The sequence below is a fragment of the Tinamus guttatus genome, unplaced genomic scaffold (genome assembly GCF_059628265.1).
Source record: "Tinamus guttatus ecotype Peru unplaced genomic scaffold, ASM5962826v1 Tinamus_guttatus_pri_ptg000044l, whole genome shotgun sequence".
NCBI classification, from domain to species: Eukaryota; Metazoa; Chordata; class Aves; order Tinamiformes; family Tinamidae; genus Tinamus; species Tinamus guttatus.
In genome coordinates this window covers 3,405,793-3,433,704 of record NW_028288578.1, presented here as the reverse complement: position 1 = coordinate 3,433,704, position 27,912 = coordinate 3,405,793, and the positions used below count along the sequence as shown (strand labels likewise).

At 42.1% G+C, this 27,912-nt stretch overlaps 1 protein-coding gene across 2 annotated transcripts in view; it reads left to right on the top strand.

The window, feature by feature from the left end:
• SLC1A7 (solute carrier family 1 member 7) overlaps positions 1 to 22,881 on the top strand; it is a 43,656-nt gene extending 20,775 nt beyond the window's left edge. For both annotated transcript variants that reach the window (XM_088536935.1, XM_088536926.1), the window contains 8 exons: positions 3,537 to 3,579; positions 4,476 to 4,695; positions 8,012 to 8,111; positions 9,501 to 9,734; positions 15,225 to 15,419; positions 18,169 to 18,303; positions 20,867 to 20,966; positions 22,516 to 22,881. In XM_088536935.1, the coding sequence (XP_088393061.1) occupies positions 3,537 to 3,579; positions 4,476 to 4,695; positions 8,012 to 8,111; positions 9,501 to 9,734; positions 15,225 to 15,419; positions 18,169 to 18,303; positions 20,867 to 20,966; positions 22,516 to 22,752 (1,264 nt within the window). In that variant the 3' untranslated portion in view covers positions 22,753 to 22,881. The remainder of the gene's footprint in view (positions 1 to 3,536; positions 3,580 to 4,475; positions 4,696 to 8,011; positions 8,112 to 9,500; positions 9,735 to 15,224; positions 15,420 to 18,168; positions 18,304 to 20,866; positions 20,967 to 22,515) is intronic.
• Positions 22,882 to 27,912: the final 5,031 nt, after the last annotated feature.

The following is a 27,912-nucleotide window of genomic DNA, read 5'->3' as shown; positions in this document are numbered from 1 at the left end:
GAAGTATTTTAACTGCTTAGCTCTCTTAACAAGCACAACAGCATTTATATGCAGTGACACAATGTATCTCTCAGCTTGAATTATTACCTAATAAGTACTGACAGTATCTTTGATTCAATATATAACTGTGATACCAACACAGTGTCTGTTCTGAGTAAAGTTACAGCCTCGCACTGTGATCCTGATATCAGATCCACGTGGGTAGATCCTTGTCCTTATGCAGATTCCCAGGAGATCCCTTCCGAACAGATTGCTCATGGCTGAAAATATCATCATGAAGCAAAACGTATTCCTAAAGCAAGAATTTATCAGGTGTTTTTGTTGAGGCTTGACAGAGCCGATGTCCACGTGGCAGTTTGAAATATTGTCCATAATAGTTTTTTAGTTAACTAGAGTTGTTTTCTATGAATTACACTCTTGAATGTTTTTAATTAACAAAACTAAATTTTGGCTAATGCTGGATTTTTTCAATCCAAGTAAGCCAGCTTAAAGTAAAAAAATAAGATGAAGCTCTGGCAAGCACATTCAGGTCAGCCCTTCACTAGATAAATTGTATAGCTTTGGTAAGGGCTAGTCTCAAAGATTGGATCACAGCACATAACAATATATTAAAAAACATTGGGAGAATTCCAGCATCCAGTATTAAGTGGGTAATTGTAATTCCTGCAGGATAAAGAATGATAAAGTAAAATGCTTTAATCCTCCATGAATTTGTCTAACATTTAATCTAGCTACTAACCATATGATATTTCCTTTCTCGAGCAGTCTCAATTTGCTCTTAATTCCACTAATTAGGACTACAAAACTGAGGCAGAAAGCAGAATGGCCCAGCAATTAAATTCATGATTTTTGTTTAAGCTATGGCCCATTCACAAACAGAGCTGAGCAGCAGCCTCTGTGACTCTGGGCTTCACCTTTGCCTAACAGGTTTTCCTATAATCATCACAGTAGCACTTTGCACTTCTGCAGCAACTTTCACCTGCTCATCTCGAATCACAAAGCAAACACAAGCTAACCTTAAGGAAGCCTTTAACAGTCTGGAAGCAAAATTCCCTCCAGAGGCTTAAGAAGACAGTAATGACAGTAATGACCTTTCCTCTGCAGTGCTTCCCTCGCCTGTAAACATCCTCTCCAGTTTTCCCCGGCCAGCTTCATCCAGCTGTTTCCCCGCTCCGCCAGGGCCCTGGGGCTCAGGCAGAAGGTTTTGTCTGCATCTGATACAGAAGTGATGTGCAGCTGGGTGTTGTCTGTGCTTTGCCTACACATACGACATCTGGACCAGAGAACCATTGGCATTTCTGGAAGATTTGGAGCAATAATTCTGTGCTGTATCGCACTGGTCTTGCTCTGCACTGTCATTACTAGGAACAAAAGCCCTGCCAGCAGCAGCCCGGTACTCGAGTGTACAGCTTTACTTCCAGCAGCACAGGACACAAGCATCTTAACCTAAATCATTCCAAAGAAATGAAATTATATGTACAAAGGCACAGTATTAGTGTAACTCAACCAAGATAAATTATAACAATTTCTTTTATATAGGCAAGTATAAAGTATATATATATATATGATTTCTTCTGATACTGTATCTCCACAGAGCATCATCATACATATGGCTCTTAAGCAGAATTAGTGGAAGGAGATGTTGCCACACTGTCTCTTATAATATATCTATTATATCTCATATATACTGTTATCCCACAGTAAATGCCAGATGTTTTCAGGCTGCAAGGAGCAGGTCATCTGAACTGTTTCACATTCACTAAGGGGAGAAAAGATCAGGACTGTTAACGAAGAGTAACTACAGTGCTGCACATCAACAGCGTTTCCTGACATTTGCTTGCGCCAAAGCCTTATCAAAATGACACATGATCCCTTTATATGGCATGTCTGCTCTCACGCAGCAGGACAGCAGAAAAATCTCATTTTCAATCTTCTCTCTCGATCATTAGACAGCACTACTACCCTTTAATTAAAATTCTGCTCTCTCTGCTTGACCCTGAGTTGGATAATTAATCATCTGTTTACCGTGATTGCTCCCAGTGCCGGATGCTACGGAAACAGATTCAACTTCATAATTTTAAGTGTGACCATAATGTTGCATTAAGGTCACTTAAAATAGCAATAAAATTGTTTTTTTCTAAGCTGGTGCTGCACAGAACACTCCTGCTGCAACCCTACTAGCAGCAAGCATATGCTGCTGCAAAGAGGAAAGCAGGGCTGGAATACACCTCACTTCAGCATATGTTTAACTGAACATGCGTGCAGTGACTCTCCTCTGAACAAGAACATACTTTTCACCCACTCATGCTTAAACACTATCCTGTCTTGGGGCCTAAGCTGGGTTTTCAATAAAATGTCCTTTGGCCAGAGAATTTAAGGGTTTTGTTTTGAACAAACCGATTTATACGGAAGAATATAATTGGGTCACAGAGTGCTGAATTGGGTCATAGAGTGCTGCTTTCTGTTGCCCCAGTGTTCAGAAGCTTTGGGCTGCAAATAAATTAGTTCTGAAAATGATCCTGTTAGAATGATCACGGAAATCTTGATGCCCAAATGTTACATGGAAATATCTGCCTTTTTAGCTTTTTATCCCCATCCATACTGGTTCCTCTTTGAAGCCTCTAGAGGGTGTGCTCTCCATTTCAAATTAGGATTGAATGTCTTTGTACAAGTAATAATCTAGCTCAAAACGAAGTTTTAGCTCCAGATGCTGCTAGTGAAATGGTAAGTCAGTGTTATGCAGAAAGTCGGGAAAGAAGGTAACAACAGTCCCTTTAGAATTAAAAATTTCTCAATTTCACTGCACATTTCCCAGCATGTGGGCATGATTCCCCTCAGTAGAGCAGCTATGAGCAGAGATGAAACTTTTTTTTTTACCCTGTCTCTAGCTCTGAAGCCTCAGAATTACTAAAATAAAATCTATCACAGACTGCAGCTATAGTCTGGATTCTTTTCATCAGGAATAAAATCTTCATTTTGAAAAGCAAAATATTCTCAACAAAACCACTGCAAGGATTGTGTCACTAATAAGTTTAGTGATGAGGGCATATCAGAAGGTATTGGGGTGATCTCACAGCAGTGCTTACAAGTCCCAAAGTAGATTACAGCAGACAAGAGTCCAGGATCTCTGGATCACATCCCTGAAGACAGACTGTCTTGAACAGCTCATTATTTAACTAGACAAGACAAATTATGGAGTAAAGGAATATTTCTCTCCCCAGTGAACAGATGGAAAAGGGAACGACAGCAATTTTGTTGACTGAGTCACTACATGGAGGCTGTCTCTGAGCTAGGAACAGAAAGTAGTGCAACTGGGTCTCACTCCAGGTGTTGAGGATTGAGTCTCAAAACTATCTTTCTGAGGCATCATCTCTGTGTTGTGCCTTGCTCAGTGAGTTACAATGATACAACATGGGTGGGAGAGCGTGGCAGCCGTCTGCGCTCATTCAGCACTTGCTCTCCAGGAGGGAGACGTGATAGACCCTGAAATTGCCTTCAGCCCCGTTAAAACAAAATGTCCCTTTGTTCATTCCTAGGAACATGTTTCCAGCCAATCTTGTTGAGGCCACATTCAAACAGGTAAGCGGCTATATTTCTCTTACTGTTGATGAAAGCAATGAACCTTCATCATGAATAAGATATATGTCACATCCTAGTAAAGCAGAATCCAGATATAAACAATATATGCTACTTCAGATGCCACTAATACCTTCAGCATTAAGAAATTACTGAGCCTTTTTCCATTAGCAGTATTGCATTGTAGGACATTAATTATTAGGCTACATGACCCTTCAACATGATTCTATGCACTATGCTGTTACCTTCCTCTCCTGATGAGATTAAAAAGTCCATGTATCCTTAGCAGCAGAAGTAGATGAACAGTTTAGAGCACTAAGCAACTTCATATCTGTACAATGTATTGTATATATCCTGGATCACAGGTGCTCTACTTGTCTCACCAACTATCTTAGAGTATCACAGATTTTGTGAGGAGGATGGTTTGTAGCTCCTGAGCGTGGGCAGGAGAGGAGTTGGAGGAGGGATGTTTGCAGCTCTCAGGTACAACAGGGCTCTTAAAGCACTGGGAACAGATTTGCTGACCAGAAACAGCAAATTTTATAATATTATCTTAAAAAATAGGGAAGATGGGATCAATAAACAATGCAGATAATAAATGCCTGTAGAGCAGCTACCAAGAAAGCAAGGAGGGACTGATTTCTAATGAAAATATAGATTGGAGGCCAATTTCTCTTTGAGGGGAGAAGCATCTCCTGGTTTTGGTGAGAAGAGGGACTTGGAAGCAAACTTCTTCATTTTCATTGTAATCCTTGCTCTGTTATAGACTCATCTGCTACCGTAAGCTAAACTCTTTCCCTCTGACATGCAGCCTAATTTAACAAAGCATTTAGAAGGCCTCATTAAGCTGTTAATTCCTGCTGGAATATTAATTAGAAAAATCTTTTGCTTTCTTTCAGTATCGCACCAAGACTATTCCCATCATTAAATCCAGCAAAGCATCATCTGAAAGCACCACTCATCGCATTATAATATATGGAGTCCAGGATGAGAATGGATCCAATGTCCAGAATTTTGCCTTGGACATCACTCCCCCTCCTGAAGTGATTTACAAATCAGAACCAGGCACTAGTGATGGCATGAATGTGCTAGGGATTGTGATATTCTCTGCAACCATGGGTAGGTTTCAGATATATTTGACTTGTAAAAATCCACATATCCATTTAAGTGGGCAAAACAGAGGTTGAGTTGTTTGGATTTTTGTCTCCTTTTTTTAACTGAATCTATATAAACTTTATGGAAAAAATATTACAGAGGTGTTCTCACAATCTTTGAAAAAAATGTTCAAAATTCTTGATAAATTATTCTATGCTGTTCCTCCATTCCACAGAGCAAAAATAGAAATGTTTTACATCAAGTTTAAAGATGGTTAGTCTGAGGCATCAGATCATCCCATCCTCAGAACTCTGTATGCCAGCAGCAGTGTCATTAACTGAGTGGTACCAGGGGGACAAGAGCTAAGCATGATTTCTTTCATTCTTCTGGGGAATAAGTGAGCAGAATTTGGTGCTCGGGATGACTCAGGGAAGCTTTCTATTGCTACAGGCACAGCAAACATAAATAAACAAGTCACTCGCAGACTTTTTTTTTCCCAAAATCCAAGAAGACAGGGCATTTCTAATGCCCAAAGCACCAGGCTTTGTGTCATGGGAACAAAATAACCCTCACACACAAATGCCCTGATTTAAGTCCCTCCCACCTCGCAGAGGTGGCTTTTGCCCTACAGTCTGCCCTATCTGAGGATCTTATCACTTTATTAGTGTAGAACCTGTGTCACTTATTTATGTAAGAAACAATCCACACAGTTGGCCTTTGTGATGTCTTGGTAAATGGGTTACAGAGGTAAATGTATAAACATGTCCTAGTTAGTCTCAACCAAGGTAATTACATGATGAGTATTACAAAAAAACTGCTGATGAAATTATCTTTATCTAAATTTATTCTTGGGCATTAATCTGCTCTGCAAATAGAGTTCCATAAATTTCTTTCACTCTTTTTATTATATTCTGGTTCACTCTAGCATGAGGTATCAAAATCATGTATTAGCAGATTTGTCTCAGTTTCTTTGTTTCTCTGGAGTGTGCTATTCTATATGCAATGCTGCTGGCTGTCCCCTGGTTTGTAATGCTTTGTATTGGATTCCCAAAGTACTGTATTGCAGTGAGCAATATTGGCAAAAAGTCCTGACTATTTAAGTAATTACACATCTTTATTAGAATCAAGGGCAATTATATAATTATATAACTCTTGCTGGCCCAGGATAAGGGGAGGGAAGCTGAGAGCTGCTTCTCCCTGGTGCAAGTACAGTAAATGTGCTGCTATTGTGTCAAAGTACCAGCTGCAGATAAACCTGAGACACTAAACCCTCAAATCTTGTCATATTCTGATTATTTCAGACTGTTGTTTTGAACTGAGGACACAGGCCAACATTTATCACTGTCTTCAGCTTTCTGCCTCCTCCTAAAACAGTGAAGCACTAAAGCAGAAGGCATGCAGCTTTAGTCTCTAAATATCCAAAGTTTTTGTTTCTTCCAAAAATTGTATCCAGGCCTTGGTGCTCAGTGACAATTTTGGTCACTTGGGCTGAATCTTACTTGCATGAAGGTCTCTTTACAGCACTCTAGCATGGCATTAGGGTGGATATGAGTTATTATTAGAGATTTTTTTAAGCTCCATGAGCAGCATCAGAATAGCATCAAGGAGCTCTAAAACATCAGACATGAGCCAACCATCTTTTCGTTTTCCTGAAGTAGGAGATGAAATTATTCGTAATCTTCAATTAGGCTTAAATCACATGCATGAATAACTGAGCTTCTTAGCCAGACATGCACTAAAATGGGCAGCCTTGGACAGCCAAGAGCGTGAAGCCAGGACATACTAAAAGATGATGCTGGGTGTTCCCCGGGTTGTGACTAGCTGTACTACTTCAGCATAGACAGTGTGCAGGAATTTCTGTTGGGAATTATGGCAAGTGGGTAACAGTTGAGATATCAGATCTGTTTTTCTTGGAAAAGGCCACGTTATTTATTAACCGCAAGGAAAACGTGGATTTCCTTGGACTGGAATGGAGCTTGGCACACCAGGACTGTGGACAGGAGGCCCCAGTGATGTTTGCCGCATTGTGCTCAGATAGGCAAGTCTTTTATAGAACAAACAATTTATTTCTATAAAATAAAAATGAAAGCATTTCTTCTTCTTGACATTATGCAGAATTAGAGGCCATATTACTCTTAGATTCTTCTAAACTGCCACAGCTTAATAAAACCAACCAGGCATCAAATGCCAAATTGAATTTAAAATTCTTTTAGTACAGATGAGGAACATGCTTAATAAAAGAGTGGTGTTTTCCAACCTAAAACATATAGCTTCGATGAATGTTAACAAGCTTATAAACCCACATCTTGAGTGCATGGTTGTTGTGAAAGCATTAGATAAGACACTGCTCCCTCGCTGCTTTGGCCTGTTACAGCCTGACCTGACCCAGCTGCGGACAGATGTGGCCTCCCAGGGTCCAAGGCTGGGGGCCGCTGGAAGCCGGCGTCAGAGCACGTGCCAGCACGTAACCCCTGCCCAGCCCCTGGCTTCCTCCTGAACCCCCCTCCCAAGGCTGCTTCAGCTGCTGCACTGCGTTTTTGGAGTGTTTCCTTGAGTAATTAACTCACTCGTAATCCTTTCAGGCAGAAAATTAATACAATGGGAAAACAATGTATATTTATATGCCTTTTTAGACAATAATGCTGACTGAGAATACGTGGATATCTAACGCATCCCAAACCTGTGTCTTTTCCTTTCCTAATACTAGCTCAGGCAAATGGATTTTGCTTGTTTTCCTTGATAGTTAGACTAGATAAGAATCAGGCTTTTCTTCACATGAATTTTCACTTCCTTTTCTCCCCCAAGTTTGCTAAGTCCAATCAGTTGTGAGGGATGATTGTTATTATGTAGACAGATATCAAGTGAAAACTGGGTGGAATGCCCCATATTAATTTGCTCCAAATATATATAGGCCCAGATATTTGCGCTGAGAGCATTGCCCATTTGTAGGAAGGAACTTCAGGCTTGCAGAGACAACAGCTTTAACTAGACAGTGTTTCTCATTCTGTCTTTCAGGGATCCCTCAGAACAGGTAAATCTCAGAGCTTCATGAAAGATAGTTAAGCAAACAGGCTTAGTTTAATAATTAGTAATAGTAATCAGAAGGCCTAAAACCAAAGCACGGAAACAGCAGCTCCACTGCTTTTAGGGAATCTAGCTTTAGGGAAAGCTTTTAGGGAATTGCAAAATCAATAAAAAACAAGGGGTTAGGTGACAGAGCTCTAGGTAGCCAAAAACAATGGTTCCCCTATGTTCTCTTTGAATTAGAGAAAGGAGGGAAAACACCAGGGATTTGCATGAAGGTACATGAGAAGTTAAACATGAATGCATTTGTTTGCAGGTATAATGCTAGGAAGAATGGGAAACAGTGGTGTTCCTTTGGTCAGTTTTTGTCAGTGTTTAAATGAATCTGTCATGAAGATAGTGGCGGTTGCTGTTTGGTAAGTAACCATTTTATTAAGAAAATCATTTTTTTGTTTTAAAGAGAATAGGAGGTGATCAGCAAAAGCAAAAGCAAAAGCAAAAGCTAGCCCTGTAAAATTGGTGCATTTTTGGCAAATGTGCTTATTTCATGCTTAGGTTTGTATCCTACTAAAATAACCACTGCTATAGCTCCATAACGTCAATGGAATAACAACTTAGATTATTTCAGGCTTATTTTTTTTCTCCAAAATTCTCCCTGACCATGTCCCTTTCAGTGATGCCATTTTTGCCCGGTAATTAAAGCCCTTGGAAGTTCACCCAGCTCTTAAATACACGGAGCAGAGAGTCCCCAAGCGTGCAGGCTGCCACAGGAGCGCCCCGCTCCCGGACAGCTGAGTGTGACTCAGCTTGGCCTCCTCCCCAGCCTTCCAGGGGTCCCCAGGCGCCACTCGGCCACACGTGGGGCATCCTGCTGCCAGCACTTGGCCTCCGTTTCCAGCTCCCTGCTTCAATGTGACTAAGCCGAGTCTGGCAACGATTTTTGGCCAGATGGAGCCGAGGGAGCTGTAATTTCTGGAAGGATGAGGTAAAGCGGCAAGCAGACTGGGCTGAAAGTCCTCGAGCTGGCACAGCTGCAAACAGAAGGTGGGTGGATGTCCCCAGGTCTATTCATATTTTATTTTAATTTGAAGCTCCCTAGGCACCTATGGTTTCATGTCGAGGTGTGCATGCACTGTAGTGCACATTGCACTGTGCATGTAGTACAAAGCACTACAGGTTTGATAAAGCTCCTATTTCACATCCAGTCCAAGGGGAGATTCAGAAACTAGAGCACCATTTAACCCGTATTGATAATTCCACACAAAATGCAGAAAGAGCCACTGCTTCTCTGAAACTTGGAGAGGGAAAATAGGGGGAAGAGGGGTCGAGATGGTGGGAGAGACAGTCTTCTCATACGTCGCCTAAGGACTGTGTAAGCATTTGCTTATCAGTGTCCAACAGCAGCCATGAACAGTCACAGGAGCACATGCACAAGCAGAGCTCAGGATCCCCCCTCTCCCGAGCAAATGACCTGCTTTCAGCTGCAAGGTAAGAGCCTTCGTCTGAACCAGCACATTTTAAATTCTCTCCTGAGCAACCACAGAACCTCAAATGTACTGAAGGGCACCCTGCATAAAAGAGTGTTTAGCTTAGTGCTGAGGGCACAATGTTCAAGTGTGAGGGATTAAACACAGTCAGTCAAGCTTAAATAGACTCAGTTTGGTGAGACAGCTGAACTTAGATATGCCATATCCACTCAGGGTGCTTTCGCTGCGCTGGTATTGGAGGTACAGTAATTTTTCATCTCATACTGTTTGATAGAACTCAACTATCTCCTAATAACAAATGTCTTTCTTTCTGCTCAGGTATTTCCCATTCGGAATAGTGTTCCTAATTGCGGGCAAAATCTTAGAAATGGATGATCCTTCAGCCATTGGAAAGAAACTAGGTTTCTATGCCATTACCGTGGTGTGTGGCTTGGTCGTGCACGGGCTCTTTATCCTGCCAATGATGTACTTCTTTATCACCAAGAAGAATCCCATTGTCTTCATCCGAGGGATCCTTCAAGCCTTGCTCATTGCCCTGGCCACATCCTCCAGGTATTCTGCAGTTTTGTAGGCAGATGCAACAAAGCATTTGCTAGATGCTAATTCCAACATTTTCTTGGGAACAGCACCATACAGGTGCCCCGTATCCAGTTCACTGGTACATTTTTAGAAGATGTGTCTCTCCACTCTTGGAAGCTATGAGAGGAGCCATTTGACAGTAATGCTTGTTACAGTTTCTCAGTTTAAAAAGGCTGGATGAGACAGATTTACTTAGAGGACCAGAAAGGAAATAAGGGTATTTTTCCATGAAAACAAACATTGTGCTTGTACACATTTAACATATGTAAAGGATACAAAATTTGTCCAAATTTCAATCTTTGTATTAGTAGAGAATCTCCTACTTGTGGCATATGGAAACATTTTACCCTTTCTGCTCATCTTAGTCTTTGTTTTTTTGCTACATTAAGACTGTGGTTGCAAGCTGTTGTCCAGCACTGGGAAAATATCTAGCTATTGTGCCAAAGGAATAATGTTTTCACATCCTCTTTAGGGAGGATGTACAATGAATTTTAACCATAGCCGAAGAAAGGTACAGTGGAAATGGGAAACAGCTTGTGAAAACTGGCTGTGAAATGTCCAGCAACATGGATAAACTTTTGAATTGGAAGTGCTTGAAAAGACTGCAACTGACTTGCACAGAGTGGAAGCAAGAACGACAAATAAAATAACATTTCCACATAGCTGGTGTCTGAAAACAGTGTCTTACAGGATCTGTGGCTGGTGGCCTGTTGCTCTGAAGGAACAAGAACAGCTGTACCTAGCACTTCTTATGCAGTGATGAAAGCTACAGAATTAGTTAAAAACACAAGACAAATATGTTTCTCTGGGGTGTCTTATATTTGTTATTTCTACTGTCATGAAGAGGGCTGAAGAATAGAAAAGAAACCTTCCTTTTATCTCAGCTTGATTTCATGTATTTGCTTTTGACTTTTAAAAATTACTATAATTATTATTTTACAAAGATACTGGGAAATACTAAATCCAGATTTTGATACTATGGCAGTTAGTGACAACACCTATCTTCATCTATTTAATTTATACCTCTAAATTAGTATAAAATCAGTAAGAGTGTACATCTCTTAATTCTAAAGAAACTTACCCTGAAACCCTGAAAAATATGTAGTATTTTCAAAAGGTGTTGCCTTTCTAACGTGTTTCATTTTACAGGGTGTTTTTCATATTTAATAGTTTGCTTCCAACTATCCTATATCACATTCCCTGAAATATAGGCTCAAGAAGAAGTTATGTCCTGGGTAGAACTTTAAATTCTAACTGGTTTAAATAAATTAAGCTGGACTTTTTTTTTTAGGTAAGCATTAAAGGGCCATAACTTGAGATGTCATCACATCCCCCGCTCCCAGTAAGATGTCCATTTGACACTCAGCAATGTTAGTGTTGGAAAAGGTCCTTCAGGGTCACATTTGACACATTTGACTCTGTGCCCTACTCCTCTAAGGAGTCTGTTTCTGAAGAACAGTAACGCTGGCAACTCGAGTATTTTTTTTCCTCTGTGTTGCTTATTCCATTCTCTTTTTAGTGGAATATTTTCTTAAAAAGCTAATCCGAATTGTTTACTTTTTAGGAAAAAAAAAAAAGAAAAAAAAATTTGCTCATTTCATGTTTATCATCTATAGAAAAAATTGTCCATTACTCATTTTTTCTATTAACAGGCAGCAAAATTAAGCAGCTCTTTCACCAGGACAGATCCTTTGTCAATACTTAAGTAATACTTAAATCAGATTTTAAAAAATAGCATAGGTCCCAACTTTTTCATAAAGCAATTTCCCTTTTATCACTTTTCATGTTTTCATCAACATTTTGTTTTAACTTTATATTCAATTTATTATTCCTCAGAAATATTTTGGTCTTGTGCTTCTTTAAATAACTTTCTCTTGTTTCTATCAAAGCAATTTATGGTTTCTTCATGGGATCTCATCTTCTTACCCTGTCTCTTTGCAGTTATAATGCCTTCTTTGTACTTTATAACATCTGTTTGTCATAATTTATAATATCTGCAGGCCTAGGGTGGGTTATAGAACATCTCAAAGTTGGAAATGTTCCAGTGCCAATATTATCAATCATAGCAATAAAACAAAATATCAGGCATGATATGTAGTAACAAAAGTACCACATCTGCAAATGTGCACAGAGGATTGATGCCCCTGTTCCATTCGTGAATGTCTGAGGTTGTTTCACTCTTTGGAAGAGGTTGTTGGAGTTGGCTTGGGGGTTTTTAGATCAGTTATCTTTTCTAATACTTACTTGCAGAAAGCCTCTGAACTTCCAGATTTGGGGCTTGGACACTCTGATGGAGTTAGGTCTTTGTGTCCCCTCTGTCAGCACATACATTTTGCAAATCCAGACCAGGCACAACATGGCCATTAATGTTTTTCTTCTCAAACAGCAGTGTCTTGTCTGGAGATGGCTGAACTTTTCACCTTGCTTACACTGAAAGGAATGGATACTGCGCATAGCTGAGCCGATGCCAAAAGAACATGCACAAGTAATCGGGGCTGGATAGGAGAGCTGCCTCTCCTGACAGTCCCCACAGCTGTATTTGGTTAACTAATACTTGCCACAGGGGCATTATATAACATTCATAATGTGGGTATTGGATTTTCAGCTCATCTTTGAGGAGAACAAAGAGTTGGTTTTAAGCATACGGATGTGTTTCTTGCAGATGTTTCTGTGTCAGTTCATGTCTACGCTGACTGATAGAAAGCACATCACAAATCAGTGCTCTGATAGCCAGGCCAGAAATCCCAGTCACACCACAATTTATTGACCTGGGTTTACACTGACATTACTGGAGAGGCAGGGGCAGAGAAGAAGGAAATTCTCTGATGCCAAATCCTCGGCCCTCTTCCAGGCTGGCTTTGGCAACAGACACCTATAGCAATGGAAAGAGCTCCTTGGACGTCAGTGAAGTCATTGCCCCTCTTTCTCCCATCTGTGGGGTCCAGGCAGCGTTGTGCTGCTTTGCCCCCCTCCACATGTCCACCTCACCCCTGATCTCACCATCTTTTACTGCACCGACCAAACAGCGTTCGAGCTGCAAACAAAATTCCTCTGGATTTTGGCTTTCATGCCATAGACATGAGGGAATTTTATTTTTCTAGGTCATCTTTCCATTAATGAATTAAAGCAGCATCTTCTCAGTGGTACATGCCATCAAAAGAAGCAATTTTCATCTTCTCTGAAGACAGACTGTAAAATATGAGTATTTCAAGGGTTTTTGCTGCTTATGAAACACTAAGATCTTGGCCATGGCACAGTGTAAATTAAAGGCAGATTTAGCAAAAGGGAGATGAGATCAGTTTGTTGATTTTTTGGAGCAAATACCAAAATGCATTTGAATGATAAGATAAACAGAGCAGGCTGCACAGCTGTTCTGCTGTGACTAGCTGTCTTACTATGCGGCTCGCACTAGTGAGAGCTTGGCCTGATCAACCGTCAGCTTATGTCTCTGCAGCTGCAGAGCCTTGTCCAAAACAAAATTGAGATAACACTCTAAAAATATATTTTTAATTATCACTGTGGTAGTGCTAGGAGAAGATATCCCTCCTCTTAGCTGCAAGTTTTAGAGAACATTTTAAACCAACAACTAGTTAAGTGCTCTGTGTCTAACAGCACAAAATTAAAAATAAAGCAACACGTAATCCTGTGAATTAATGAACAAGGTAAAAGGCTGAGTTCTTGTGAAAACGGTGTCATGCATTCAGTGGAAATAGGTATAGGATTTTTTGTTTCTGCCATTGGTATTGTGGGATTCTTTCCTCAGTTTTTTTTTGGTCATATCTCAATCAAATCCAAAGATGTCAGTCAGGTCAGACTTGCACCTTCCCACCTCAGCTCTCTGCTGTGTGAACACGAAGGCGCTTAGGTTTAAAACTCTGTTATGATCAGAGCGTAGGCAAGGTGGAAAAGGACTTGGAAGGTGAACTTTTTCCTTCTTGCTTCCCCACATACAGGTCAGACAGAGTTCTGTTCCAGAAAAATGAAGTGGCCTGGGAAAGACTTTTTAAAAAGCAAATAATCTTCAGAAAAGAAGCAGCTTCAGGGGAGGGAGGCAGTGAATTGTAGGCTTATTAATTAATTCCTCCCAATACCTGCAGTTAGGAAGATCTAGAGCTGCTACTGTGGCAGTCTGCTATAATTACAGCTATGCCAGGATTTTCTGTGCTACAGTATTAGTGCACCCCAATGTCACTCTTGTTTTATGAGCATTTTATGGTAAACAAGTCATAAAGAACTTCAGTCATTCACAAATGAATGGGAAAAAATTATATACATGTCCAAGAGAGAAGTTACTTCCTGCGTACTTCAGGGTTTTATGCTTTCCTGTGTTTATTTTTCAAAAGAAAAATTGATTTAAATATTAGGACGGACAGAATTAAGAAATTGAATATAAGCCAGTTACCAGAGTTCATCAGTTTTTAATTGCTTCCTTGCCCTTTCAGCTCATTTGCAAACTTGGAGAATTACTTCTGCACAGATTTTAATGGTAATCACTGCCTGTCTGCCTATTGTGAATTGTTCAGCAGTCAGATATTTTAGGAAAAGATTGTAGGAAACCGACAATCCTCCGATAGACAGAAACCTTTTTGCCTTTATAGTGCAGGAAATTCGTTTTTCAAACACTGTTACTTCCTCAGACAGCAGCTTGTACAAATAGGGAATCACCTACTCATGGAAACATTCTAATACATTATACCAGACTTGGGGCTATGATTTTATCAGAGCTTTCAGAATCTCCCTATTTTGTAAGTAAGTAAGTCAAATGTGATGACTGATGGAAAGAACTTACAGAACAAGCGTGTTATGTTTTCATTAAAAGCAGATAATGATCATTATACCACTTAAGTATCACAGCCACATTGCTGTTGTGGGGCTAACAACCCTGAGCAAACTACTGAAAAGAGGTCTATATTTCATTACTGGGATCAGGTTTTCAGAAAAATAGAAAATCAAACACATCAGTAGCATGATGCCAACATTTTCCCATTCAATAATTATCTTTCTCTTTAATGAAGTTACTTTGGAATCCTTGCAAATTACATCATTATTTTACATCTATTTCAGTCATCTCAGATACTGAGCAGTATGTTAAAAGCTGTACCACTACAAGAAAACATCTTAGCGTTTCGATATTTTCTGGAGTGTTAGTACATACTTTCCCTACAAATTTAGAAGTGATAAAAAAATCCCTTCACTCACTTGAATATAGTTTAGCTGCTCATGACATGTAAGTGAGTGTGACACTGAACAGTAAAATGAAGAATGCCCCAAAAACAGAAGACCAATAAAGTATAGAATGAAGATAAACATGTTCAAGAATATTACTATTTAAAAATACATGCATCTCATTGAAAAGGAGGGAATTTACAACCAGAAAATGTTCAATAACTTGTCTTCATTAATGGAAGAAGACTGGAAGAGATAAAAATAATTTCAGCCTGTTTCTCTCTGTACTTTTTGCAGTTCAGCCACCCTGCCTATCACTTTCAAGTGCTTGTTGGAGAACAACCACGTGGACAGGAGGATTGCGAGGTTTGTGCTGCCTGTGGGGGCCACCATCAACATGGATGGGACCGCGCTCTACGAAGCGGTGGCAGCCATCTTCATCGCACAAGTAAACAATTATGACCTGGACTTTGGGCAGATTATTACTATAAGGTATAAACCTCAAGTTCCACATGTTGTGTTTTGCCTCCCAGGTCAAATTCTCAAGTCCTGTTGAGAAGTTGTTGGCCCCAAATGAAAGCTGGAGCTTTAAATATTTCTCCTAACTGAGGAGGGTTTGGGCATTTGGTGAAATACTTGGTGGGGGCCCAGATAGCTGCATGATAATGATGTGCAGAGATCTACTGAGATGCTATTGTCAGGAAAGGTTTTCATCAGGATGTTATACCATCCAGATTTTTTTATGGCTGCTGTTAAAGCAGAAAACTTCATAAACAACTATGTTCTCAGTGGGTAGAGAATGCTATAGCTGCATACTCCCTCCTTGAATGGTCTGTATTGGATCCAAAAGAACAAAAGATCCAGCTAAACAATTACTGCCAGAATAAATTCTCTGGCTGCCAAGGAATGCCTCAGGGACTGAAACCTGCAGGTTTCCAGCAGGGAACAAATGATTAGAAAAACATTCTTCATAATCAGAGCCTTGTGCAACACATTTGAGATCTACTTACCTACCCACCCACTGACCTCACCACTGCCCTTTTGCACTGCTGGGCCTTGCACATCTTCTGAGCAGCTTAAAACCCCATGACAAGAAGAGGAGAGTCCTAAAACTAACCCCGCGTAACAGCTGAGGGTTGCTGATGTACTCATGGGGGGAAAAAAGGCTAGAGGAGAAGCAGAAGTGCCCCTGTGAACTATTGCTCTAGGGTGTCTCTCCCTCTGAAAATCATTGGAATGACCACGTGCTAAAGTTTAGTCTGCTGTGATTTTGCATTTGGTAATGTTTTTAGAATGTGGTCCCAAAACGTGGTGCAGACCAGGAGGAGACATTACATATATGTTTCAAGTAAAGAATGGTAATTTCAGAAATATAAAGACAAGAAAGGTGATGGTAAATAGAAAGAAGGTAATTTTCAGCTTTGTCTTAGCAGAATCTCATTTTATCTCCTTATCTTCATTGCCCATATTAAGTGCTAGTACAAGTAAAGACAGTAGGAGGAAAATACAAAGGAAAATTTGAAAAAAAAATCCCCCCCACAATTAAAAATCCCCAAAGAAATAAAAACACTAGCTTATGAAAGGAGGAGCGAAATAGGAAACCATGGTGGATCTAGCACATAAACATTTGAATATCTGAAGCCAAATTCTAACTATACTCTTAACTCACACCTGCCCAAGGCCTTGATACTTAAGTACTTGAAGATTTGAAATCCAAATATTCCTCCATAATAGGATACTTTTGCCAGAGGAATAAAAATGCTAAGGACAAAAAAAAAATCAGTCTACTTTGCTCATAGCTTTCAAAATCCAGATTGAGAGGCAAAGATCCTATTCTCATCAACTGAACATATTATATGAAGAAACATCTACATTAAGGTCAGCGTGCAATGGAATAATAGATGAGCTTGCCTGTTCAGTGTTAATCAAACATTCCTTATTTTGCTCCCAATTAAGCCATAAGATGTTCTAGCCTGAAATGACTTAGGAGGCAGAAACAGTCCTAATGGGCCAGTCAGTTTAGAGCACCGATCTAATAATCTTTTAATATTCATTAAATTTAATTTTCACTCAAATACTGAGCTTTTACCCTTTTCTTTCTATCTAAACGATTTCAATGCTACTAGGATGCTGTGAGAGCTAACTTTTTCAGATTTGACTTTTACATCTTTCTTTTCCCCACACATCCACATTCAAATGTATTCATTGCAGAAAAAGGTTCTAGCTATAAATACTATCCTGCTATAGTGATGCAGTGTACAGCTGTGAGCAAAATACTGGCTATCTGTATGTCTCCATTTCCACATGGGTGAATATTGTTACCGTCATTTTCCATCATGGGAGGAGAATGAGACTTAACTGCGGGCCAAGAGCTCTGAAATTCTGGACAGATGGATGTGGTGGATTATCAGTGTATATGCTTTATGTCATCCTTTTCAGCTGTCAACGTGCATTGTGGTTTTTGTCTTTCTGCTGTATGGCCTAGCTCTCAAAAGTGGCCAGATGGAAGGAGGAAATGAATAGAGCCAGTCACTTCTGCTCCTGGAAAAAGGAATGAAATCTCTCCCCTAAAAATAGCCCTGATGAAGTATAGAAAAGAAAAACTTAAGGCTGCCAGGCCCACTCTTGCCCTGGCCTCCCATTCACTTCTGCTTGCTGAAGAATTGGTGTGAAGGTCAAGCAGAAAGACTTTCCAGAAACTGGAGGAGTCCCGTCACATTTACACTTCCTTCACGTTTAGATCCAAGTATGTGACGCCAGGGCCTACACAAGGGCTTCACCCTTGGCCCCGGTTCCCCGGGGCGGGCTGGCCCCGAGGCTGCCGCCAGCCGCGGCCACAACCAGGCCTGGCTGCCGGTGGCGCCCGTGCCGAGGGCGAAGCCGCAGGAGCAGCGGTGCCAGAGGAGAGGCGGCGGTGCGGCTGGGCTCCGCGCGGGCAGCGGGGCCCGGGAGAGCCTGGCGTGGCCCCAGGGGCCTCGCAGCCCTCCTTTCTCTTCACCAGCAGGCTTGGGAGAGAACACAGAACTGCCAAGGTGCAGCGCGGAGGGCGAGCACTGAGCACGGAGCAGATCGTTCGGCCTTCCCTTGCTCTCTGCCCTGCCTTGTGTCCGCCAAACCCTGACACTTGCCAGCATCAGCTCCTACAAGGATTCCAGTGCAGCAAACGCCAGTAGACACATAATGTTGTCTCTTGCAGAGGCACCCAACACAGTTAAAGCCAAGTCCTTTCTCTCTGTTGCAGCATCACGGCGACGGCTGCCAGCATAGGCGCCGCAGGGATCCCGCAGGCCGGCCTGGTCACCATGGTCATTGTCCTCACCTCGGTGGGACTCCCCACAGATGACATCACCTTAATTATTGCCGTGGACTGGGCTCTGTAAGTTACATTAAGATGCAACAATGTTGCTAAAAAAACAAATTTCTCCAGGGATAGATTTGTAAAAATATGTGTAAAAGACACAGAAAGTAGTTATTTTGCTTCAAACAGTGCTGATGTGGCCTCAGATGAAATATCTTTTCCAAGTGGGTTCTGTACTGTAAAAAGTCACAGTTGGATGAGAGTCACCTTAAGGATTGCACACCTTGATACAGCAGAGTTTCATTATACCAAGTTTCTGGATAAAATGTTTTTAAAAAATACTTCTATTTCCTGTTTTAGTCCATTTGAAACCACTTTCAGAAGAACTGGGAGAAATAATTGTTTATTTTCATATTCTGGGTAATAAAATGCTATTTATTCTTATTATTAATAGGAGTCATGAGAGTGATGTCAGAAGCATTTTTAAGCTATTTATTTCAGGAATGTTAGAGAGATTCTTCTTTATAGTATAAGTGGTATTTGTGGACCTGAACTTGAAAAGGGCAGTTCAGCTTTTAGTAAAGAAGTCCTCCTAACACTAGTCATTGAAGTTCAATAGTTAACAAAGCATAGCAAAATACAAATATTTTTAGTTGTATTACGAAAGTCTTCTTCACCCTCTATATCTCTCTTTCACCCAGCTCTTGCAACATGAATATTTCATTGTTTTTACAGTAAGTCTTCCAGCATATATGGGAATTAATTTTTTTCGCAAAACTTTTAGAACAACAGACAAACTCACTCGGGTTTATATTTCTTGATAGTATTAAAAAGTGACCAAGGAGCACACCCAGCTTTTAGTCTTTTACAGATGACCTTTCATACAAAAATATCTATTTTTACATTATGGCTCTTGGTGGTTTTGTGAGCCTGCAGATGCAAAATGTCCACATGGTTGACATGATGAATATTTTCAGTATTAGATCTGGAAGTACTGAAGCATGACAACCTGGCAACTGCTCTGTACAAACATAGACCATAACTGGCCAAACAATATGCAAAGCAAACCCACTTGCTAACAACTTTCAATTTTCCTAGAAAATCTCTGTCTTCAGGACAGCTCCTAAGTAAAGCCCAGAAGAGTAAGCAAACTCTGGAGCAGTGTTCATACAGCTTCTTCCCCTACTCAACTTGCTCTGTGCAATCCAGAATATCTTTCCAAAAATCAACATTTTATGATCAACTAAGAAAAAAAAAAAGCTATGGAGACTGTGTGTAAGAGAAACTTCTATCAATAGGCACTATAACAGGACTTGTCACTACTTGTCCTGAGGATTTATTTTCAAGATAAAACCCCACATCAGAACAGCGGGGATCAGAAAATGGATTCAGCAAAAAAGTGTAAGATGCAGCAAACAGGTCTATGTCCTGGCAGTCAAATATTATCAGTGAAGTTATTTGCAACTACGTGTACAGTTTGGATATCTGCATGGAACAAACTGTTAGTGCAGGAACTGTTGATGCTTATTAGGCATGTGTTTGCATCAATATTTGCATGCATAAATACATGCCTAAAATAGATGGAAAAAAATCAGCCTACAGTTTAAGTTGTGTTCTATATTAAGGTGCATGATCTGAAGTCTGAGCATTGTTGATGTTGGACTGTCATTCTCTTTAATAAGCCAAACATCTGGAGATTTTTGAATCTCAGTTTTATAACCCACATTTATAAATTAAGTTACCAACAGGACACAGTTTTCAGATGTGTCTGCTTTCCTTGGAAGAGACATAGCTACGTAGCCTATTGAAATATCACCAGTTTTAATTATAAGATTACAAGTAGTTTTAAGTGTAACACCTATTTATGACAACCACTAACTTTGTGATTCACAGCCAATTTTTTATAGATTTTTTTTTTATTGGTGGCAGAGGACTGAAACCTGGGAAAAACTGGTCCCTTATGCACAAATAAATCAGTGAAACTGGTAATATACAAAGTACTGATACACGTACAAAGCCAAATTGGAAAAAAAAAAGATAGTGGTTGAAAGAGAAAGGTCTTTAGGAGACACTGGTAGCCATAACAAATACAGCTTTTTCAGAAATGAGAATAATTTAGGTATGGCCACTGCGTGTATATTATGTAAGTGTAGTTATTCAGCCATATTCTGAAAAACTGTAAACTGTATTTGTAACTGTAAATTGCAGCAATTCAGCACTTGAGTTGCTGAGACTGTAGGAGTGGGCCCTTAACCAGCTAATTCAAGGTACTGCTTATACCGGCTGCCCCGTATGCTGGTGCTTGTGCATTTGCAGCACAGGCCTTCAGACCAGGTGCTGGCCAGCGACACGAACCCAGATGCAAACACGACCTTGGTCTGCTGCGGCCAAGCCTGGCTGGGTTACGCAGCGGGGAGGCCTGGCTGCTGCTGCAGGTCCAGACGGGTGGCAGCACAGGGCACGGAGCACACAACGGGCTGGGAATCCCAGCTGTGCAACTGTGCCAAACTCCTCACTGCCATTTCTGAACTAGATAGCTCTTAAAAGTGCAGCTGAAACGGTCGTCAGCTCTAACACAGCAATGACGGAATGGGCGGGCGCTGCAAGAGCCAGCGACTTACAGCGCTGTTCCGTTTGCCAGGGACAGGTTTAGAACCATGATCAACGTCCTGGGAGACGCGCTGGCTGCCGGGATCATGGCCCACATCTGCCGGAAGGAGTTCCTCAAGGACGGCGACGAGGTAACGGCGCCGCGGCCTCGGCGTGCCGGGGAGCCCGCGCGCTCCCGGCCTCCGCCCTGCGGCATCTGGTCTGCGCAAGGCGTTCCAGACAGGGCACATCTGGGCAATGCGCTGCCTAACCAGCTGGGACGGAGGGGTCTCTTCCAGCAGGTCATGCAAAAAACCACTCAGATTCAGATCTCCCTAGGGTTTTTAGGAGTCTGATGCAGAAATCTCAGGCATGGAGCTATTTAGCAGAAACAGGCACATAGTCCCTGCTCAAACAGCCCAGGGAGCCTGGGGAACTAAACGAAACATCCCCCGGAGCAGTGCTGCCTCTGGCCCTGTTCTACCCCTTCCAGGCAACTCTACCTGACAGACCCGCACTAGCTTTCCTCCATGAGGACAGGATATTTCCTGCAGAAAAGGGCCTTCACAGGCACTAATCTCCACAAGGCATGTGGAGGCATCTCCACATCATCTATAGGAAATTGCTCAGTGTAATAGCAAAGTTCTCCTTCTGGTGTTATTTCTCCCATTTCACAGCTAGTCTTTCTGGTAAATCCCATTCTGATGTCTTCCTGGACTATCCATTTAAAATTACAACTCTTTCAAGTTTTATAGAGAGAGACTCTGAGGTACCTACAGCAATTACAAATGACAGGGTTAGGCCTGAATATATTGACTACATAAATAGCCAATTACAAATAAAAAGAATCTATAACTTAATGGCAAGGTTTGTCATCAGTTGCAAAGCCAGATGTGTAGCCTGCAAACACTGACATTTTATTGCAGTATTTTGAACCCAGCCCTGGAGGAGAACGTTCAGATTTCAGCAGGTTTCACCCAAGAAGAGATGTTTCAAGACTATAAAACCCCTCCGAAGGGATTATTTAGTCATCTGTGATGAGATTTTTTTTCTTTGCTTCACGGTCAATAATTGTATTAAAATATACCATTAGTCTTCCATGCATTTTGGCTGCATAATTCATGGAGTTAGTAATGTATACGCAAAGGCCAAATTTCTCAGCTGCCAGCCCACCTCTTCTCTCTGCCAGTATATACATCTTATTTTCCCCGTCAGAACTTCTGCTTTGATTTAAAAGACACTTCAATAACCTCCTGAGGCTAGAAGAAAGGCAGAAGGTGGCATCAGATGACTAATTGGTCTATGTAATAGTGCTCAGAAGCAAGTACTGCCCGAAGCTCAGCATGCTGCTTGTTAAGAGTCTGTACTGAAGATGCTAATTATCTTTGTCTGGGAATTCTTGTCTTTCATTACTGTATTTATATCACGCGATGCAATGATGCAAAGTTATTAGTGTAGGTATAAGTTAAATTACAGTTGTGACAGCATTTGCATACTGAGAGACCTAGATCCTCCTTTGTTTGACCCACATGGTGCAAAGATGCCTCAGTGCATATGAGAAACAGGTCCTGGCGGTCTGCAGAAGCCCTAGATAATCCTGGTGAATGTAAAGCAGAGCACAAGCTTTCAAAGTAAAGATTTCTTTCCTGTGGTCTACAGCAAGCAGTGGCAGTTTTCCAGATCTTAATGCTTTTCACACAGGTGCCATTGATCTGTGAATCCAAGCCTCTTAACGTCCGTCAGATTGTGGCTTGCCAGCGAAACGGCTGCGTGAAGACCATGGACGAGGCTCGTGGCCCGGACACAGGGACAGAGTTTCAGCACCACATACCGGTACAAGTGGAGCAAGAAGAGAGCCCGGTGGAGAATCAAACCAAGAAATCCGACAGCAAGGACCACTGCACTATTGAAATAAATGAACTAGAGACAAACGTGTAACTGCTGGTATCTCATACCCAGTGACCTGATAGCCAGTCTCTACCTCACAGCTGGAAGAGGGACCCTGCCTTGAACAGGAAAATGTGGAATTATGGCCACTCTGCTTGTACTGGAGCTAGGCGACCAGCTGTGACCGTCAGGAAAGGCACACAGCTTGCGAGAGGCACTTCTTTAGGTGGAAGATTTTAATACTGAGAAATTAAGGGACTTCTCTTTTACCTCTGGACAAAGTCATTTGACTCCAAACGTAGTATTTGACATTCCGTTTGCTTTTTTATTTTTTTATTTGACCCTTTTTGATTTTCTAAAAAGCCTTTTTTTTGGTGAATCTCAGTAAATACGAACACAGTATTTATAGAGATATTCTGCTGTGTGAAAACATTGCACCAAAACTGCTGAAGATGCTAATTTTTGTCTAGTATTTGCTAAATAAAGGGTTTGTGCTTAGTTTTAGAAAAGCAGAGAAGAAAAATCACACTGATTTCCTGATCTCAAGGTTTTATATGTATTATTGAGTAATGCTTCAAACGGCAGGGGAGCAAAATGCTCCTTTTTGCAAGAAAACACGCCAAGTTAATTCCGATGGGCAGCCTTCAGAGACAGGCACTCGCGTGTGCCCGGTAGCACAGAATTGCTAGGCCATTGCAGAGCACAGTTTGCCTTCCAAGTGCCAGATTTATGAACCTTTTTTTTAACCTAACTCTTGAGTAGAGCCAGTACGATGCACGCGCGGTGGCAGAGGTAGAGCTAACCCTCATCCTCGAGCACTGGTGCTAACGTGTCCTCTCCTGCAACCTGTAGGCTGTTGTACTGTAAATATGTATAAACTCCATGCTCAAGCTCTTGAACCACGTGCTTCATCCAGAGGGCAGGCTGATCACAAACTGGAAGCTGAAGCTGATGAGTAATATTTGGGTTTTGTGGGGAGTTTGCTGTGGAAACCATCATGTTATTTTTCATAATTGAGTACTTTGAATTACTTTCTTTCAACTGTCTGCCGAATCTTTCAGTCACATCTGCTGAGTTTGTTTCCAATGTCTGTGCTAGAGAACATTTTTAATAAACCTGCCATTGCAAAACCAGGCTGTCGGTGCACTTCTGCTTTGTGTGTTGTCTTGTTTCTTACCACATAGGATAATGGAAGAGAGAAGTTTTGAAAAGCCAGGGCTTGATGCACAGAGCGCATACTAGTTCATGCCAGTTACATTTAATACTTGTGGCCTATCAGTTCCAGCTAACATGTGGTTAACTGGTACTAACTACTGTAGCTGGTGCTACAGTATGGTGCTCCCATAGGAAAAACAACCCAGACCAAAAGAAACAGCAATTTCTGCACTGGCCGGAACTCGAAGGACTTCACACACGTGATGACGGTTTCACTGCGATGTGCATCCTGCGAGGGCCAGCTTTAACAGAACTGATGTATTCCTCTGGAAACGCACACAGCTGGTAACTCTTTTCATGATTTGACATGGCTGATGACAGCAAGCACGGCCCACAAATATAGATGACCTGAAAGTACTCAGAACAATTTGCTCCAAGACTGTCCTGGCACAGACCTGCGCCACAGGGCACCACTGAAGCAATGAGCAATCCCACAAAGCAGGCACTGATGTTGCAAACCCGAGACTTCGATTCAGCCCAGTCCTCACAAACGAGACCCAGCAGCCGGGGAGGAAACAGCGCAGGCGCCTTGGAAAGGAGGCAGGACCTCTGCCATGGACCCCCAGCACGCCCAGGAGCCCGGCTTGCCGGGCAGGAAGCGCTTCCAGCCTCGCCTCCCTCCGCTCCCCGGCCACGTGCAGCCTTTGGCTAACTAAGTGCAAGTCCTGCTGCTGCTCCCCGAGGGATCTTACCTCGTGTGACACTCGCTCCTGCTCTGGGGTGCTCTGCGCTCGCAGCTGCTCCACACCCCGGAGCGCTGCCACCAGGAAAGCGCCGGGGGGGCTGACCCGTGTTGGCAAGTTGCCCATCTAGGATGCTGTATCTGAGAAGTCAGAAATCGCCTCCAAAACAGGCTTTTCCAAAAGCATCTTGTTCCTCACGTGGCCTTGGCCTAGCCCAGGAGATTCTTCTTGCCTTGCTCCACAATGCTGCCGCAACAAACACCGACACCTGGACTGACACTTTCTGCAGAAGACTTGAGCAATAGCACTTAACATATCTTGAAAGATCTAAGCCAAATCCAGTGCCAAGAAATAACTCAACTTCTGCAAGGTGAATTTCATGAGATAAAGCTCAACAGGCAGAGGAAGGAGCCACTTGTGCTCCCAAGACCAAACAATAACGAACAACACAGGATTCTGCCCTTTATGCTCGTGCAGTTTGGCAGTGGGGAATGGGGAAGTCTCACAGGTAACGGCACAACAGAGTCAAGTCAAGAGTTTTAAAATTAACCTTCTGCATCCAAACCCTACTCACAGACTGTCTCGCCAGGATATCTATCCCAAATACAAGTAAGATGAGCTGGATAATGAGCTGAAATATAAAGCCTTACAAAACTCCCTCCATGCTATATGAGCAAGTCTGATTTAGAAAATGCAGCAATGCTGTAACACCACCGTCTGATGAGCTCGCTCTTTAGGTCTACTGCAAACATCAACATTAATTTTAGCCCCTTTTAACAGCAGCAGGTTCAAGCCCGCCAGATGGACAGCCTTGAAACAACCTCGGCCTTTTCTGCTTTCCGTAAAAACACAGTAACCGCTGACAGAAGGGGGCTGATGGGTGCAAGCAAATGTGTAACCAGGGAATGGAACTGCATCTGAAAAGCTCTGACTGCCTTTGATCTTGCACGTATTAAGAACTGCTACGGCTCTGTCTCCACTGAAGGCAGGTGCATTTTTACTGTTCCACATTACAGCACAGCAGCAATGAGGAGCGGGTGGCTTTTCCTCCAGGCACTGAACTGGCTCAGATGAGGCTCACGGCCCTCAAGCAGTGTAGGTTTTCCCATGGGGATGCCACCGCTACCTGTTTGACTTACACTCCAGTACATCTTTTTCACTATTAATAGCTGGAAGAAAAAAAAAAAATCTGATTTTGGACCACCCAGTAAAGAGAACAGACAAATGTAATGTCTCAATTCCTTAAGGGCGAGATGTGAATGAACCGCATGTCAAATTTCTCACTTTAACCTCTGATTTCAGACACAACTAAGGAGGCAATACATACTCAAAATTACATTCTCCAATAGCTGCTTTAAGGATACCAGTTGACCCCTCTGCAACTTAAAAGAGAGTTCGTCCCACATGGCCTAAAACAGAAGAGCGCAATAGAGCAGGGAGGATGGTCCTGCTTTAGCTGACTTCATCATTCGCTGCTCTGGACCGCGCGTGTGATCGTGGGCAGGTATCCCACGCACGCAGGATTTGCCTCTCATCTAAAACAGAGAAAAAAAAGATTTTCTAATTCAACAGGCATGGCAAGAATAAATCAGTTAAAGACTGAGACCATTATGTAATATATTAATGGGGACTCATATGATTATCTTGGATTATCCATTTCCTGCGAGCACAGGATCCCTATCCACAGGAGTTGCCAGGCCCCTGTTGCCAGTGACAAAAACTCTGATTCCATCAGTTATAGATAAGTAACCATTGCTTCTCCTTCGCCTAGAAGATGATGCCTGGGAAGGGGTTTGTAAAGTGTTTCAGGTGTTTTATAGGCCTTAAAACTGCAAGCACGGCCGCCTGTTGCTGAGTGGTTTTGGAGAAGGTACAAAGGAGGTTCCGGGATGACAAGACGGCGAGGTGGAGAGGTTTGGCCAGCTCTTGGCCCGCACTAGAGCTGAACCTGCTCCTTGTCCCGTGCTCCTGGGAATTGCACCCGTGCTCCGTTTGCACTTCAGCAATTGCTGAATTGCACTTTTTCCCTGTATCTGCTCACAAATACTAGCCAAAAGCCAGAATCCAACTCCTCATGTGAAGCTTACTGTCCTTAATTGCTGCTTGTGAACTTTCCTAATAAGGATATGATCTCTCTAGCCTATTTTTTTTCCCCCCTCAAAGATGGATGTTTTAATAAGATGGAAAAAGCAAGGGAAGCAAAATAAGAAATGTTTTATGTTCAGTGATATATCACATTACATCTGCTGCAAACAGTCTATGCGCTAGATGGCAAAACCAAAAGAAGAGGAAAAAAAAGATTGACCTTCAGATGTTTCATTCTGATTTCACTGCTTCCAGTGGTTTTATTGGGTTTTACCACTAGGCTATTAAAAACATGTGGAAATTACACAGAACTAAGTCAAACTGAATACTTTCAACTCTAATCTCCCATCTTCTTTTCCATTTAAATATTTTAAATAGTTCTTCATGAATTTTCTTGCAAACAAGAAGTTTGTAAGTGCAGGGATTTGTGCAGGCCCTAGGTTTATAGATACTTTCCTCGGTGAAACAATGCTCTTTGTTTTAGAATAAACCACCCAGTCTTCTCATTCTCCTTTTCAATAGAGCAAAGCATTTCTCTGACCTGGAATCCTTCAAAGCAAACGTGCAGGGAGAAAGGAGTCAACACGGGCAGGACGGTTCTGCCTGCAGAGCTGAGGCTGGAGCCGGCTCTAGCAGAGCTCTGCGAGGCAGCCCCAGCGCTGCCCTGCGCTGGGAGGGCCCCACAGCGCCCCGGCTTGCTCCGAGGTGCTGTCTCACTTGTGCTGGACTCGGCTCTGAGGGAAGGTCTCGCACGCTGCGTTTTGCTCAGTCTCCAAAGGAAATCGCACACGAGGCAGTGGAGGGCCCTCAGCCCCAGAGGTTTTGGTCCTGCCCTCTCTGTAAAGCAGGTGGGAACCCCCCAGGTGGGAACTCGCCTGTCCCAGCACAGCAGGAACACGGCTCGGGTTTTAGCCAGCGCCGCAGCGAGGCGGACGGCCCCGGGGGAGAGGATCACCACAGCCCAGGGCACAGGGCCGGAGTACCGCAGAAACAATCAAAGTTAATTTTAATTCCAGAGGAAGGAAAAAACCCTAGGTAAAACCTTTTGAAAACAAATTTCTTGGACTGCCAACAAATATGCAATTATATCCCAAGTAATAAAAGCATGAGACTCATATTCATTCCTCATCTGCAACCGGAGCTGAGACTACAGTAAATCAGTTGGAATTTTTGATCAAAATTAGCATTCCTGGCAGCACCATAAACTTATGCTAAACCAGTTCTGGGA